This window comes from Panicum hallii, chromosome 7 (assembly GCF_002211085.1).
Source record: "Panicum hallii strain FIL2 chromosome 7, PHallii_v3.1, whole genome shotgun sequence".
NCBI classification, from domain to species: Eukaryota; Viridiplantae; Streptophyta; class Magnoliopsida; order Poales; family Poaceae; genus Panicum; species Panicum hallii.
In genome coordinates, this window is record NC_038048.1 from 31,413,022 (window position 1) to 31,428,316 (window position 15,295).

Below are 15,295 nucleotides of genomic sequence, written 5' to 3' on the forward strand. Positions count from 1 at the left end.
GTTTTGGGACCTCCCGTCCGTTGGATGGGCGGAGGTCCCCGGTCCCACACCTCCTGTTATTCAGACGGGAGGTACCCATTCTTCGAAAATTTACGAATCGGCACCATTTTTTCAAATTTAATTTTTTATTTTTTTTTTCAAAAAAAAGTCGAGCGTCGAGCCAGCGACGACGCCGCCGTGTGCGCGGTTGCCGCCGGACAAAGCTAACCCGGGGCCGGGCGGCGTGGCCCTCTGCGGCCTGCTGGCCCGCGTCGGCCCTGACGCACCCTCTCCCCGGTCGGGAAAGCAAGCCTTTCCCCGGCCGTTCCCCGCCCACGCGGGCGGCGCCTGAGCTTGCCCACATTTTCACAGGGACAGGCGGACAGCCGTGACGGCGCCGTCCTCCCCTTCCCCGAACCTTCTCGAACGACCCGACCCTTCCGGCTTCCGCGCCGCGTCCCCGCGCGCCACTCCAGCACCCATCTCTCTCGCTGGCACCGCGGGGCCCACGCGTCAAACCCCTCCTCGCGTCGCGTATATATATCCTCCTCGCCCCCACACACGGAAGCAGAGGAGAACACGAGAAGACCGTGCGGGCGTGTACGCCGAGAAGCCACTGAGCGAATCAACCAACCGACCCCCTTCCCCTCAACCCCATCCTTGTCCCCACCGTCCCCCTCACGCCGACGCTGCTCTTCCCTCCCCCGATGGCAACCGCCGCCGCGACGAAGGTCCCCGCGACGATGCGGGCCGTGCAGTACGACGCCTGCGGCAGGGGCGCCGCGGGCCTCAAGGTAACCGCACCCCGGCCGCTTCCTCCTGTTCCCCCGACCCACCCAACCCCTGCTAGCTTTCTAATGAAGCGCGGCCGCGGATTAGTGATTCCTTAGTGCTGAGGATGGCGAGATTATTCAATTGGTGGATGTGGCAGGTCATGGCCCCTGTTGGTTTTAGCTAATAATACGACCGGATCGGCGCTCGCAATCAGGAGGCGCTTCGCGTGATGGCTGGTTGGTTTTTTTTTAGTGCTAGCTGCTAACTAGTTGGTCAGTTGCCGCGGCCCTTGTCCCCTGTTTGGAAAATCGCAGTCGGTTGACCAGATTCTGCCGTGCTACTAATAGCGTCGTCTTTCTATATTGCGGCTTGCATGAGGCCAAGCGTGTAGCGCTAGTAGATGGCTGAACGACGTCGCAGTCGGATTGCGCAATACATGCTTTTTTTCTTCTTTTTCTGCAGAGAAGAGCCTTGCAGGTTATCTTCCCGTCCTATCGCGCCCACGAAGCAGTCATCAGGTTTAGAGGAACAACGCTAATCTGCTACAGTTTGTGGCCCACATCGAATAACCAATTGTGTGGCTCGCTGATGACTAGTCCCTCGTAGTGAATTGGGTCTGTTACTCTCTTGCTGATGATTGGTTATACACACACGGGAAAACTAATTTGATGAGGGGAATTTAGTTGATTCCTCAACTTTTGATTCTGTTGCTACATAGTCACCAAAATTTTGAAAAGGTCTCTATCTATCTTTAATTCAAAATAAAGTCATCTCTCTACTAATTCTGAAATGTCTCTAATGCAGCTTGTGGAAGTTCCTGTCCCTGCGGCAAAGAAGAATGAGCTTCTGCTGAAGCTGGAAGCAGCAAGCATCAATCCGGTGGACTGGAAGGTACAGAAAGGGATGCTACGCCCTTTCCTGCCTCGCAAACTGCCTTTTATCCCAGGTAATCATCCTTATTCCTCGCTGTCATTGGGCCTCATGCGCTCGTTTGGTACTGGTGGCTGAATTTGACTTGGACCAACAATTGGCCATTTTTTTCACTGTATCTGTTAGTTCACCCTCTTTTACAAATCAATATGTGGTTGTTCATTGTTATTATGTAAGTCTATTATGTTTATGTTTGGGTCTAACTTGAGCTTGTGTGAGTACTATTTATGTTCTTTCTCATTTCTGATGACTGGTAATGATGATGTGTACCCTGACAGAGGTATCAAACATTGCTTTGCCCATGTAATTTAGGAACCTGGTTCCACTTACATATTATTGTGATTGTACTCCACTATTACATTATTAGTGTCTGTTTCACCCTTTTTGTGTTTATGAAAAAATCCTGAGCATAGAAATTTGTATCATAAAAGAGAAACTGAGCAAACACTAAAGGGTAATGCTTTCTTCAACTTCTTTAAGGCTGTTGCATCTTTTGGCTTCTTGGAAAGAACCTTATATTAACAAATGAGCAATAGCCACTTTTCTTTACTAGCTGCATCCGGATGAAGGGTGTGAGTTCTGTGGGATACTTTGCTGGTTCTCTGCTCATGCAACCTGTAGTTGTCCTGTGGCGGCCTCGTTTCTGTGTGCAGTAATATGATAATACTATCCTATCATGTGGATCCTTTCATACAGTATTTTGAGAAATTACATAATCAGTTCTGCTAATCCCTCCTCCACCTTCTGCAGTGACTGATGTGGCAGGAGTTGTGGTTGATGTCGGTCCAGGAGTCAATGGATTCCAGGCTGGAGATCAAGTTGTTGCCATGCTGAACTCATTTGTAAGCACGCTTCACTCCTGCTAATACCACTATGTTATTTTAAGTTCTAAGACATCAACTCAATTCCCAAAGGCATTGTCGCATGTGATGCACTTTTTAGTAGTTTGAAGCTGTATATCGGATTGCTAGATATGTTGATGTTTTCAATATGGCTTCATATTTTTTGGAAGGTGAAGTTATGTTCTAACTCATGTTAACACTGTGCCATTTTAACAGTATGGAGGTGGACTTGCGGAGTACGCTGTGGCATCTGAAAATCTGACCGTCAAGAGGCCTCCTCAGGTGTCCGCTGCTGAAGGCGCAGGGCTGCCCATCGCAGCCGGCACTGCGCTCCAGGCTTTGAGGACCATTGGCGCCAAGTTTGACGGAACTGGCAGGCCCTTAAATGTGCTGATCACCGCAGCATCGGGTGGTGTCGGGCTCTACGCCGTGCAGCTCGCAAAGCTGGCAGGTCTCCACGTCACTGCCACCTGTGGCGCGCGCAATGTGGAGCTGGTGAAGAGCCTGGGCGCGGACGAGGTGCTCGACTACAGGACGGCGGAGGGCGCCAGCCTGCAGAGCCCGTCAGGGAAGAAGTACGATGGCGTCGTCCACTGCACAGTTGGGATCAGCTGGTTGACGTTCGAGCCCGTTCTTGCCAACACCGGGAGGGTTATCGACATCACCCCGAACTTCACCGCCATCCTCAAGTCGGCGCTGCACAAGGTGACGTTCGCCAGCAAGCGGCTGGTGCCCCTGCTCCTGTCTCCTAACAAGGCTGACCTGGAGTTCCTGGTCGGGCTGCTGAAGGATGGCAAGATGAAGACGCTGATCGACTCCAGGTTCCCGCTGAGCGAGGCCAGCAAGGCTTGGGGGAAGAGCATCGAGGGCCACGCCACAGGCAAGATCATCGTCCAGATGGAAGGCTGATCGGTTATACCACCATTAACAACAGCAGGGAGAAGTATAAGGTAGCTGGCTATAGACATTACAGGGTTGACGGACAAGTAGTAGCAGGGTGTCTGGGTATGGCTTCGTCGTACAGAATATTGGTGTGAGGATAGATGTTTATAGGATTGTGCTTGTTTCTTGTTTTTGCTTGTGAGGATGATGAGTTTCTCGAGCAGGTTGGGGGTTGTGGATTTGCACAGTTGATCATTAGACTTGTTTTCGCATCGTAGTATCTCGCAGAACATGTTCCGGTCTATTAGACTTGTTTTTCTTTTGGGTGTTAGCATGGGACTTTTTGGTGGATATTTTGCAGATAGTTGGCACGGCACGACATACTTGATGCCTTAAATAAAATGTGCTTGTGAATGAAATTTCTTGCGGAACATCGTAGTTGGCACGGCACGAAATACTTGGTAACGTGACATTCTAACATTACAAATCATTTAACTTCGTGTGAATGAACGGCAAAATAGCAGGCCTATTTCGTTTCTCGGTTTAATTTCTTCGCAGTCAAAATTTCACGGCTAACACTGGCAAGTAGGATTATTGCCAGAAGAGCGGGTACGATTTCAGCACTTCAAAGAGAGAGATTAGGAAATCTAAAAAAAAAAAGAAGTTTTGTAACTAAAAGGGTTGAATTGAACAACTGCCCTAGTTCAAGGGGCGAAGGAAGCAAATTAACAGGGCTAGTAATTGGGTTGACAAGGTAAACCCAAGTAGAAGTAGTAAACCTACATATAAGTAGATAACTATGGTATAATTTTCGCGGTAAAAGATATAACACGAAGGAAAATACATTTAAACTTCTAGGGCTTGAATGCACGAAAATGGCTCAAAACCAAATGGACAACTATAGCGTTTCAACTTTCAATGAATGATTCGTACAATCTGTAGCTCACAACCTTTTGGAGCAATATTTGCCGCCTGCTTAGAGGACGACGACAAGGCACGTTTGGGTATTTCACAAGAAAGCTTTATTCGATTGAGACAAAGGTTTTCAAATGAGGATAGATTAACTGGTATTAACAATAAGGTGTTGAAATAAAAAAAAATTGTTCAGAGATTAACTAAATCTCTAGTCTACAAACCATATTCCGACTGCTATCCACACACCTATCATGTTGCAATGTGACTAGAAAGCAACAGACATTCCCCAGACTTGAGAAGAGAGCATGCGCTAGCATTGGCAGATTCCAGAAATAAGAAACTTATCTGAGCTCTAAACCATAACTTATATTTTTATAACAGTCAACAAAAACTATAAATCACTGGCACCTCAAATCAACCCCTCTAATTTGGGAACAAGTAAAAAAAACAGGAAAACACAAATCAGCTGCTCGACGAAGCCAAACATACTAGGACTACATCTCAATAGACGTATATTCTACAATTAGTAACCGATATAACCACTGCTTTACCTTGCCACAAAACAAGGATAAGCATCAATTTATGACCCGACTTTTGCTGATAAACCTCACATGAACCCAAATCCACCCCACCTGCCACTCTTTTGGTCAACCATGATGGTGGCCATAGAACTCTGAACTATTACCGACCAACAGCTACCAAAAACTCATTTCGCGGCCGCGGTAGCGGCGGATGGCGCCCGGGCACCACGACCACCAGCGGTACCAGAGTGGTCAACCCGCTGATAGCCAACTTCTCCGCGTGATGAGCCACCCCTGCCACCACCTCGGCCGCCATAATCGGATCGATAATTAAACTCGCCCCTCCCGTAGCCTCTGCCTCCATTGTAAGTACCACGGCCTCTAAGGCCTTCGCCTCGGAAGTTACCACCTCTACCTGGTGCAAATCTTCCTCCTCTGCTACTGCCTGAAGTCAGAAAAATTCGTGTCAGCTGACATCAAAAGACAAAAAAAGGTGACAAGCAGTCATCATGACCAAGGAAAATGTAGCTCAAACATGGTCCTACACATGAGAACTTCAATTTTTAAAAGTAATTACTGCTAGAGAAATGATATACTTTTCCATAGCAGATGACCAAAACAAGTGGTACCCTATTATTTTATTCTATTTTATTCTATTCAGCTACATCCTAGAATGACACCTGCCACAGCTATGCTTTTGCTTTCTGTTATAATTGCAATTCAAAAGAACGCATAAACAAATACATAATATTTTTCGAAATAAACAAACTGGCATTCCACAAGCAGTCTTTATGCTTTACATAGCACATAATGGCAAATAATTAGATGGACTTACCACGAGAACCAGTAGTTCTTTTCTCTTCAACATAACATTGCCGTTCACCAATCATGACAGGAGAAGCCTGCAATCACAAGTTATTGTCAGGTAAAGTATCATTCATGCATGCAACATAAACACAGCATTCATATTCAAAATTGCGGAGTTCCACAACATCCAGGCACCCTACAAGATGACCAGACCCGAATCCACACCTCTGAGCAGAAGAAATAAAAAATACTCAAAATGTATATACATAAGATAAAGACACTAAATAAACGTAATGACACTGCCATTTTTTCTCAAACAAGCAGGAGAGTCTAGCTACTCACTGCCATTTTTTCACAAACAAGCAGGAGTGTTGCATCTCATTTCATTATAGAAACAAAATGGCTACTCACTCCATTTCTAAAACGTCAAATAATTCATGAAAGAGGGAGTACAGCCCAGAGTCCACACACTGAATAGTTTAGAATATATGCACCAGAAGAAAAAGGAAATACGCAACCAAAATAAAAACAAAGCCTACCAGGTTCTGAAGACTAAGCTCCAGCAATGCACCAGTGAACCCACACAACCAACATTGTAATGAAAGTGCCATATTCTAAGATTGTGGACACAGTAGGTAGTAGAGGCTTGTGCATGGGGGAGGCTCTGTGCTTTGGTGGAGATATTCAGCGTGACAACAGATATAAGACTTGGGAAAATTTAATAATCTATATGTTCTTAACAAGACGAAGCAACCAGAAGGCACATAGCACTGTAAAGGGTAACAGCATCAGCAAAGCGAAAATAAATTATTTCAGAGATAGCATTCCAACAGCACTTATCTGCACCAATGGGTCGGTTCACAACAATGAGGGTACAACCAACACAACAAAAAAATGATAAGAGGGGCTGGATCGCTCCATAGTTTGACCCAGAATTGGGGTGCTGGATGCGATTCCAAACAAGTATAGCATTTTATCTTAGTATACTAATAGACCACTAGAACAAGGAGAACCTACCATAGAAGTTCCCTAGATGAAAATAACTTAGAAAGAAAAGACATCGTCTGTGATACTGCAGAGTCAATTAGCATATGTATCACAGTACCTGTAATTAAAAGATAGTAGCTCAAGGATGATTAACATCTGGAAGATACTAAAGGCCATGAATGTACCCGACTACCAAATATATCATATATATGGCCCCCACAAACATCTCTCCCACATAACTAAACTATCAGAACTCTTTTATTAAGGAATACAAAATTACTGCAAGGTAACTAATTCACAAGTTACACAAACCTTATACAATTACTCTATAATCATTAAACAAACTGACATGAGAACAGGGCATACAGAATTAAACTGACTAGCTCACTGAAGAATACCACAGATTAAAAAAGCAATCAGAGTACAATGTAAGATTACCTCTATTGCAGTTTGGACTGCACTGGCATCGTCAAATTCTACAAAGCCATAACAAAACCCTTGGATCTGTGTTTCCTCGACAGAAATAGAAAGATCAATTTGAGCATTAGGCTCACTGAAGACTCTTAAAATAATTTTGAGAAGAAAAACAAGTACCTTGTTGCTTCTAACTTGAATGCCTTCATACTTAATGGTGCCAAATCGCTTGAATTCTTCTTCTAATTGTTGTGGTGTGGCGTTTAAAGGCAGATTCCGCACATATATGGCATGTGCATCAACTTTGAAGATGATTTGAAAGAATGTCAGATGGAGTCAACTGAAATAAATAAGCTCTTTAGCTGCAGGTTTGGGTTTTGATGATACCTTCTGGATCTTGAAAGCTGCCACCCTGAGTGTTAGGACTGAAAGCTGGAGCATCAGCGACCAAAGCAGGTGCAGGAGGGGCTTGTTTCTCTGGTTTTTGGGGTGCAGGCCTGGAAGGAACTGCAGGAGCTGGAGGTCGATATTCTTTCATGACTTTTACCTAGAGCATAACAACAAAAATGTCATGATGATGATAATCATAGTCTTAACATACTACCCATAACCCAATTAAGTCACAACCAAACCAAGAAAGCCTTGAAAAAATCTTTACCAAAAGACAACAGTTAGAAGTCAAACAATCTGACAGCAAGAATCAGCATTAAAATATCCACATTTCCATTCATGTTCCCACCTAAAAAACAGTTTAGAAGATTTATTGTGCAGTGTGTTACATCATTCATAAATCATTTAATGTAGCATTGACGCTAAGATTTATTGTGCAGTGTGTTACATCATTCATAAGTTGTGAATGTTTAGCCTCCATGTACCAGACAACATGGGAATCTAGTAAAATACTCTCCATTGCCAACACATAATTGCTCCAATGTTATAAAGCATAAGGACAAATTACAGAAAGAATTGAAAAATTAAATTTTGCCTCGCATGGTATGCAGTTAGACTTATGAATTTCATGTGATGTTCAGCATGATGCAAGGAAGAGAAAAGCTTTCAGAAACCTACAATTGAAGCATATGACTTCTTTGGGGCCTCCTCAGTCGGTACAGGGGGAGACGAACTTGGCGCAGCCACTGCTACATTATTCGGTACTTCATTTATGACCTCAGCAACCAGTGTTTCCTTAACAACAGGTTTCTCCACTTCAATCGGCGGGTTGTAAACCTCCTCCCCGTTGAGATCTTCCTCCTCCTGAACAGGAGGTGCAGGCTCAGCTGCATGCAGCTCGGGCTGCGGCGAAGCATCTACAAAGAAATCTACAAAGAAACAGACAAACACAAGCAATCAAAACACAACATAATACACATCACAGGTGCAGAAAAGTTGCATAGATGCTTGATGGCAACACACCCTGTTCGCGAGGCACGGTCTCATTGTCTCCCCCGACAGTACCGTTGGCCAGGACTGCTGCAGGGGCAGCCTCCGCGTCCGCGATGGCCACCAGCGCCGGCTGCTGCGGCGGCGGCGGGTGCCCGGCCCCCTCCTCCCCCTCCCCGTCCCCGACGTAGCGCAGTATGTCGTTGAGCACGAAGTAGCCCTTCTCCTGCGGCGCGAGGAAGAAGGACTGCACGAAGTCGCGGCCGACGCCGGTCCTCCCCGTGAGGTGGCCCATGACGAGCACGGTGACGCCGCCGCAGAGCGACTCCTGCGCGTCCACCGCCTTGATCTCCGCGCGCGTGATGCCCATGGACACGATCTTGTCGCTAATCGCCTGCGGGGTCAGAGATCAGGGGCGCGCGCCACCACCAGAAAACCCCCCATACCTCGGGGTGAGAACTAAGCCCAGATCTGGGCCGCGGGGAGAGCGGCGGTGCCGAGGGGCTTACGTCCATGGTGGTGACGGTGTCCATGCCGTCGGCGCCGGCGCCGGCGGGCCGGCCGAGGCGGCTGGCGTCCTGGTAGAAGCGGTGGACGAGCTCCGGCGACTGGTGCAGGATGTTGTAGTACTGGTTCACGAATGCGTTGCCCACCTGCGCGCGCACAAAACACGCCCCATCGACGGAACACGCGGAAGGAATCTGATCAGTGCGGATCCGGCGAGCGAGCCCGGCCCCGGCGGCGGACGGATCGGGGGGTGCGGGAGCGGGAGGGGGGAGGCTTACCACTTGCGCCGGCGGCGGCGATCCGGGCGCGGCGGCTCCGGCGGGCGGCGGCGGCGGCGACGCCATCGGGGGGAGGATGGGTTAGGGTTTTGGGGAGGGAGGGAGGGGAGGTGGGGGAGCGAGGCGGAGGGAGGGGTTTGTCTGCTGGCGTCTCGTTTCCCGCAAAGCTGGCGAGAGAGCGGGCGGGGGAGAAAGGGATGGAAAGGGAAGCGGGGATGCGGCGGCGGCGGCTGGGGGTTATACGGCCGCGGGTCGGGGGCAGCGGCACGTGCGAGGCGAGGCGAGCCCCTGGGGTCGCGCGGCGTGAGGGCTGCTGGGCCGCTGGGTACTTGGGGCCGTGATGCGACGGGCCGGGACGGGTCGAGTGGTTTGGTTGCGGCGCGCGTTTTCACCGTGGTTTTCCGTCCGATTTGGGCTGCCTGGCGCGTGATCCCGATTCGGGACTGCACCGGCTGCGGGGGCGTGTGAGTCTAGGACTGGACGCCAGCTGGCTCAGCTCGGCCCGGCTCGTTAGCCTAACCAGAGAGTTTGGCTTGGCTCGTTAGCCTAATAAGCAAGCTTGGCTCGGCTTGTTAATAAAATGAGCAAAAATAACGGCTTGGTTTGGCTCGTTAATAGATCGAGCCAGCTCTTGAGCTCTTTAGACTCGCGAGCTAGTGGATGGCAGGAGCCGCATGGACGATCTCTCCTTATGCTTGTTTCATGATTCTGGTTGCCGATCCATGGCTCTATTACAAACTATGTATAGTCACTATCACTGCTTTAATAACAAACAAAAATAATTGTATGATGGAGAGCGTACTAGAACTACCAGCAATCAATACAGCTTGTGAGGCAGAAGGAAAGCTAGCTCGTAGCTACCGTTCGTATCTCAGTTTTTGTTGTACCAGTACTTTGCGCCTGGGCGCGCCCATGCTGTAATGGAATTTATTTTATTAATATACTCCATCCGTCCTGAAATATAAGATATTGAAAAAATACAAGATATTGAAATTTGTATCCAAATACAAGGCAGCCAGTCATGAAATCAGCAAAATGATAACCAAACAAGGTATTAAACGGGGATACATGCATTATTTTCTCGTCTCCTTAATCTATCATAAAATTGCTACAATGCCCTACAATACACGACGGAGGGAGTAGTTACATTGACATCAACTTTACAACATCAAGGTACATTTATTTATGCTATATATGAATACATAGGAGCCTATGTTATTAATCGGTAGAAGCCAGAATCAAGTGTGGAGTCTTTTGCTTTGCTTCAAGGGTGGTCTTCCGGTTTTAGTTCCTGCGTGGGGAAATCGCAACTGGAAGGGATTAGATATTGATGTCATGATTCTAAATTGTGATTAGCTATGAGGCAAATGTAGTTTGTAGTTTGTATATTTCTTTTTTAAGATGCATTTTGAGGTAGGGTATGTTTCCTGATAAAAGAAATTGGAAGAAAAAAATTATAGTAAAGATTGTGTGCATCAGAGCTGAGATGATTGGAAAAATAATTTGAATTAGCATTTTTTTGGTACCATACAAATTGAAGAACATGCCTCTGATTCTGTTGATGATGAATAAACATGGGTAGGATATTTTTGTCTGCAGCTGATCGATACTGCGATTTTTTATTGTTGATGAAAGATTTGATGGCGCCCCAAGGTTTTTTAAAAATTCTAGCAAAGTACGGTGCATACGGTGCTAGCAGGTGATATAAGAATGAGTTGTGAGTTCTGAAACTAAATGAGTTTCTTAAGACAGGCATGCATATCCATAATGCTACTGTCCATTGTTGGTGATAATAGTGCGTCAAGTAACCGGTATGAAAGTATGCGCAGGAAGTGTTCAACTTTTTTCCTTAAGGGTACTGGCTGCTATGATGATGGAGCACTGAATAGTTGACCATGACCTGGTATAGGCTTGAGGTGAGTAAAAATATGGTGAACTAAGTGTTGTGAAGCTTCATTTCATATAAGGGCTGTGAATGTGGCAAAAGAGTATCAGAGGAACAATTGTTTTTATTTACCTCAAACTGAGCCATGTAGGCATTTCCCTGTCCCTTGTCATTCCATCATCATGGCCATTTGAATGCCTTTATTTGCACCAACACCTATAAAAAAGAAGGTATGTAAGGATTGTGTCGATTGGCAACGTACCTTGTATATTTAGTTTAGTAGACTATATTCTTCAAGATGAGCCACGCAACCTGCAGAAACCAAATCAATCAATCAAGGTGTAAATTAATGTAAAAGTTGCATATAGTTGTACAAAATTTAGAGTACATAACTCATAGATTAGTGGAGGTAGTAGAATCAAAATTGCAAGAAGCAACAGATACATCAAATAAATTGTCAAAAGGAGGCAATAATTGTTGTCAGGTAAAGAAAGAGAATATATATTTCATATACTCTTTCGTATTAAAAAAATATATCAAAATCAATTAAACCACAAAGCAAAACACAGAAGCATTAGTCTTGGCATAAACAAAGAAGCAATGAATTGGTAATAGAATAAAAAAAAGTTTTCCTAAAAAAAGGATTCTTCTCCTCGCTTAAGGTGAGAGTGAGATGCTGCAAAACCTGAACACCACAAGAGTAGCTTCATAACTGTCAGCTTGCAATCAGCTATTTTTTTCTTTGGTACACTATACACATCGAAAACACTACTCGTATCATACTGCATTAGGGAGGTATATAGATCATGCTAACTGAAGTAAATAGGAATGAATGAAGTGGTGGGAAAAAAAAAGAAAGGAAGAAAAAAAATGAGCAGGAACTAAAAACATAAGAACTTTTAGCCATCAATACAGGGGTGTGTCATTACACAGAAAGCACAACAGCTCGATTGTAAGCAGCCACCACAAAAGCTAGTAGTACATCATCATAGGAAAAAGATCTTGTGCAGAGCTTTATCTCAAAGAGCCTTGTAACCAATTGGAAAGTAAATCAATAATATCTATGTCAAAATTAACAAATCAAATATGACAACTGAAATTTTATTTCCTTGCGATATTAAAGGGAACATGTCAAGTGGTTGAGTATTCACATGCAGTTATGTAAGAGCTTTTAATAGAGATAAATCATAAATGTCAAATGCTTGAGTATTCTTCTGCAGATATATAAGAGCATTTAGCAGAAGGAGCAAGAAGCATAATGATTGTGTTTGTTGATTTCACCTGTGAGGGTGTGGCAAACCATCTTTAGCTACAGCTAGTGGTATTGATCCAGGCTAGAAAATCCATAATAGTATGGTGAGAAGTATGGTTATATTAGACTACACGATGTCACAAACACATACGGTCAGCTTAATCGTAAAGGCCAGAGAATAAAGAATCATTTTTCCTTTGTCAATGCAAATTTGTAGTTTGCTCTGAACTTGACATAAGAAAAGCATATGCGCATGTCCAAGGTACTTTTTGCTTGTTAAATTTAGTGCTTGAAAAATAAGATTCATATCCGAGGTAGAATTATTACATTAGGCAATGCAAATAGCCTGAATGTGTCTTCTTGTTTTCATCAAGTAGGACTCCTTGTCAGCTGCATATGTAGTCACTTCTATTCACATTTGTGCAGAAATCCGGACATGATTAATAAAAGCCAAAGGATAAAGAATCATTGTCTATTTGTAAATGCAGATATGTAGTATGCTGAACTTGACATAAGACTGGCGTAGGGACATGTCCAAGGTATCTTAGCTTGTTAAATTTATTGCTTCAAAAAATAAGATTCATATTCTACCTGTAATCATTGCCTTAGACAAGGCAAGTAGCCTGAACGTGTCCTTCTGTTTTCATCAAGTAGGACTCCTCTTGTCAGGCAAACCATCAAACATACGGCGTGCACCTCCATGGCCAAGATCACACGTTAGTTTTGCACAGGCAAATCATCAAACACTTGGTGTGCATCCTCCATTGATGAGGCACTTGTGGACAGTAGGGGACGGAATTGGAGCGGATGTAGTTGCAGACGTTGCCGCAGCCAGGTGAACGAATTTGAGGTAGTCGAGCAGGGCCCTACGTGGTCCACCTCTTCCAAGGATGATGACATGGTGATAGTGGATGACTCCTCCTGCGCACCCCTCACCGATGACCCCGCCTCGTCGTTGCTGAAAAGCAGCTTGCGGCAGTACCCATTCCCCCCTATTTCGGTATTCCCTGTCTCTGTTCGGCCCCCTCTCGCCATGGCCCGTTGACTCTGCGGCGATGAGCAAGAACTCCAAATCCTCCTTGACGTCCACAGTGCCCCTCTGGGCTGAAGCTGTGGAGCGAGGCCTTGTCGTTCTCCTGCCTGAGGTACGCCGGCTTCTAAGAGTGTACAAACATATAGTGCAACACTTCTACTGTAATGGAACGTAGAGCAATTGTATGTAAATTATTATCACAGAAAATGGCAGCGAAATCGCACCCGGTAGTCATCGCCGAACTCGTGTGTCGGAGGATTTCTCCAGCCGGGTGATTTGGAATGCACCCGACTAATTCTAGTTTAGGATGAGTTTGGGGGAAGTCAAATAATGCTCGATCAAAAGGCGAATGATCACGAGAAGCACACAAGGGTTTAAAGTGGTTCAGGCCGCCGGAGCGTAAAACCCTACGTCCACTGTGTGATTGTATTGCTTGTTTTTGTGAGGAAAGGCTCACCTTCTATGAGTGTCAACTTCCTTATGTGAGTGGACTCTTCTGAGAGTCTGTGAAATTCACAAGTGGTGTGTCTAAGCTTGAGACATGTGAGCTTCAGGAAGCTTGAGAGGGCTTCTGTGTTCGTGGGACTTGTCAAAGCTTGTCTTGTAACGTGCGCGCCCTCCCTTTTATAGGCTCAAGGGGAGCGCGTACACTGAGCGGGGTCCCGGCAGGTGGACCCGGCAACATATTAAATAATGTTCCCATCGGAGCCTTTAATGCCTTAGATCCTGAGATCTTTCTCATCAGCCTCCGTGCGTATCCTCCGTCTGGATATGGTCTTATGCCGTCCTGCTAGCACAGGGTCTGCGGCCGCAGACATGCGCAGAAGGAGTCGTGCTGTTGCTGTAGAGTCAGCTCCCGCTGACAGGTGAAGGGGCTACACTAACCCGCCGTGCTATAGCCTCTGCATACTGTAGCTGTGCACGCTATGGCCTTCCTGTAGCAGGTCATAATGACTCCTTGCTCACGCACGCGTCGCTGTGATGTGACCATACGCCCCTCGCCCACGCACGCGGCGCCGTGACGTGACGCGCCGCCTCTAACTGGCGGGCTTACCGTGATGTCAGCCATACCTGCCCGCCGTGTCAGAGGGCAGCCTATGCCCTGTCTCGGGCACACTCACCCCAACCACCCGCATTTAATGCGGTAGTTGAGTTGGCTTCTCGCAGAAGACTGGAACCCTCCGGACACGTTGCGGTATTGGTTTAGCGGTTGCTTCCTCTGAGGCACGTGGCGGCACCGGACCTCCTCCCCAGAGGGATGGGAGGTCCGGGCCCCCCTAGCTGGCTCTGGCGCTCAAGCCCCTGGGGGGTCCGGCTTCCACACGCAGGAGCCCGTGGTAGCCATTCCTGAGCACCCTGTCCATGCGGGCACGTGGAGGCGCCGAACCTGCTAGTGCGTGGGGGGAGGTCCGGAGACCGTGCCCCTAGCTATCAGGCCCGGGCCGTACGCCCCGTTGCCCAGAGGCTTAGTGCGAGGTTACGGATAACATTGCGCCCCTTGGGCTGGACACACTAGTAGGAGGTACCCCTGTCTGTATGTACCGACATCGTGGATGACGGCAGTCTTGATGGGCTCGGTGGACGCTCGGTGCACGCGCTCGTGTCTGAAAGTGCATCTAGGTCTAATGACCTATTTTGGTGATTAATAACAATCTAAATGAGTATCTAATGCTTCAATTGAGTATAATGAGCAGGGGTCAAAGAAACCAAAAAGGAGAAAAGAAAAAGGAGTGAATCCTGATGACCATTCAAAATTGGAGAACGGTACCGGATCAAGAAAAGAGTTGCAAGTGGAGAAATTTATTTGTTTTATATTTTTCTTGAGTTTAGGTATACCGTACTATCAAGGGGGATGTGGAAAATGTGTGGAAGATCACCAATAAATCAAATCCGAAGTGTAAGCCTCGTA

At 46.4% G+C, this 15,295-nt stretch overlaps 2 protein-coding genes and 1 long non-coding RNA gene across 3 annotated transcripts; 1 reads left to right on the plus strand and 2 right to left on the minus strand.

The window, feature by feature from the left end:
• Positions 1-537: 537 nt before the first annotated feature.
• On the plus strand, positions 538-3,738 carry LOC112899300 (chloroplast envelope quinone oxidoreductase homolog). The gene is made up of 4 exons (XM_025967716.1): positions 538-773; positions 1,558-1,699; positions 2,434-2,525; positions 2,742-3,738. The coding sequence occupies exons 1-4, from the start codon at positions 687-689 to the stop codon at positions 3,432-3,434; spliced, it is 1,014 nt and encodes a 337-aa protein (XP_025823501.1). The 5' UTR covers positions 538-686; the 3' UTR covers positions 3,435-3,738.
• Positions 3,739-4,663: 925 nt separating this feature from the next.
• LOC112899299 (ras GTPase-activating protein-binding protein 1-like) lies at positions 4,664-9,412 on the minus strand. The gene is made up of 9 exons (XM_025967715.1): positions 9,217-9,412; positions 8,941-9,084; positions 8,465-8,825; positions 8,120-8,370; positions 7,439-7,598; positions 7,232-7,353; positions 7,076-7,141; positions 5,679-5,745; positions 4,664-5,288 (listed from the first exon to the last, which is right to left on the minus strand). The coding sequence occupies exons 1-9, from the start codon at positions 9,280-9,282 to the stop codon at positions 5,029-5,031; spliced, it is 1,497 nt and encodes a 498-aa protein (XP_025823500.1). The 5' UTR covers positions 9,283-9,412; the 3' UTR covers positions 4,664-5,028.
• Positions 9,413-10,270: 858 nt separating this feature from the next.
• LOC112899132 lies at positions 10,271-13,513 on the minus strand. The gene is made up of 2 exons (XR_003230004.1): positions 11,234-13,513; positions 10,271-10,507 (listed from the first exon to the last, which is right to left on the minus strand). It is a non-coding gene; the product is annotated as an uncharacterized LOC112899132 (long non-coding RNA).
• Positions 13,514-15,295: the final 1,782 nt, after the last annotated feature.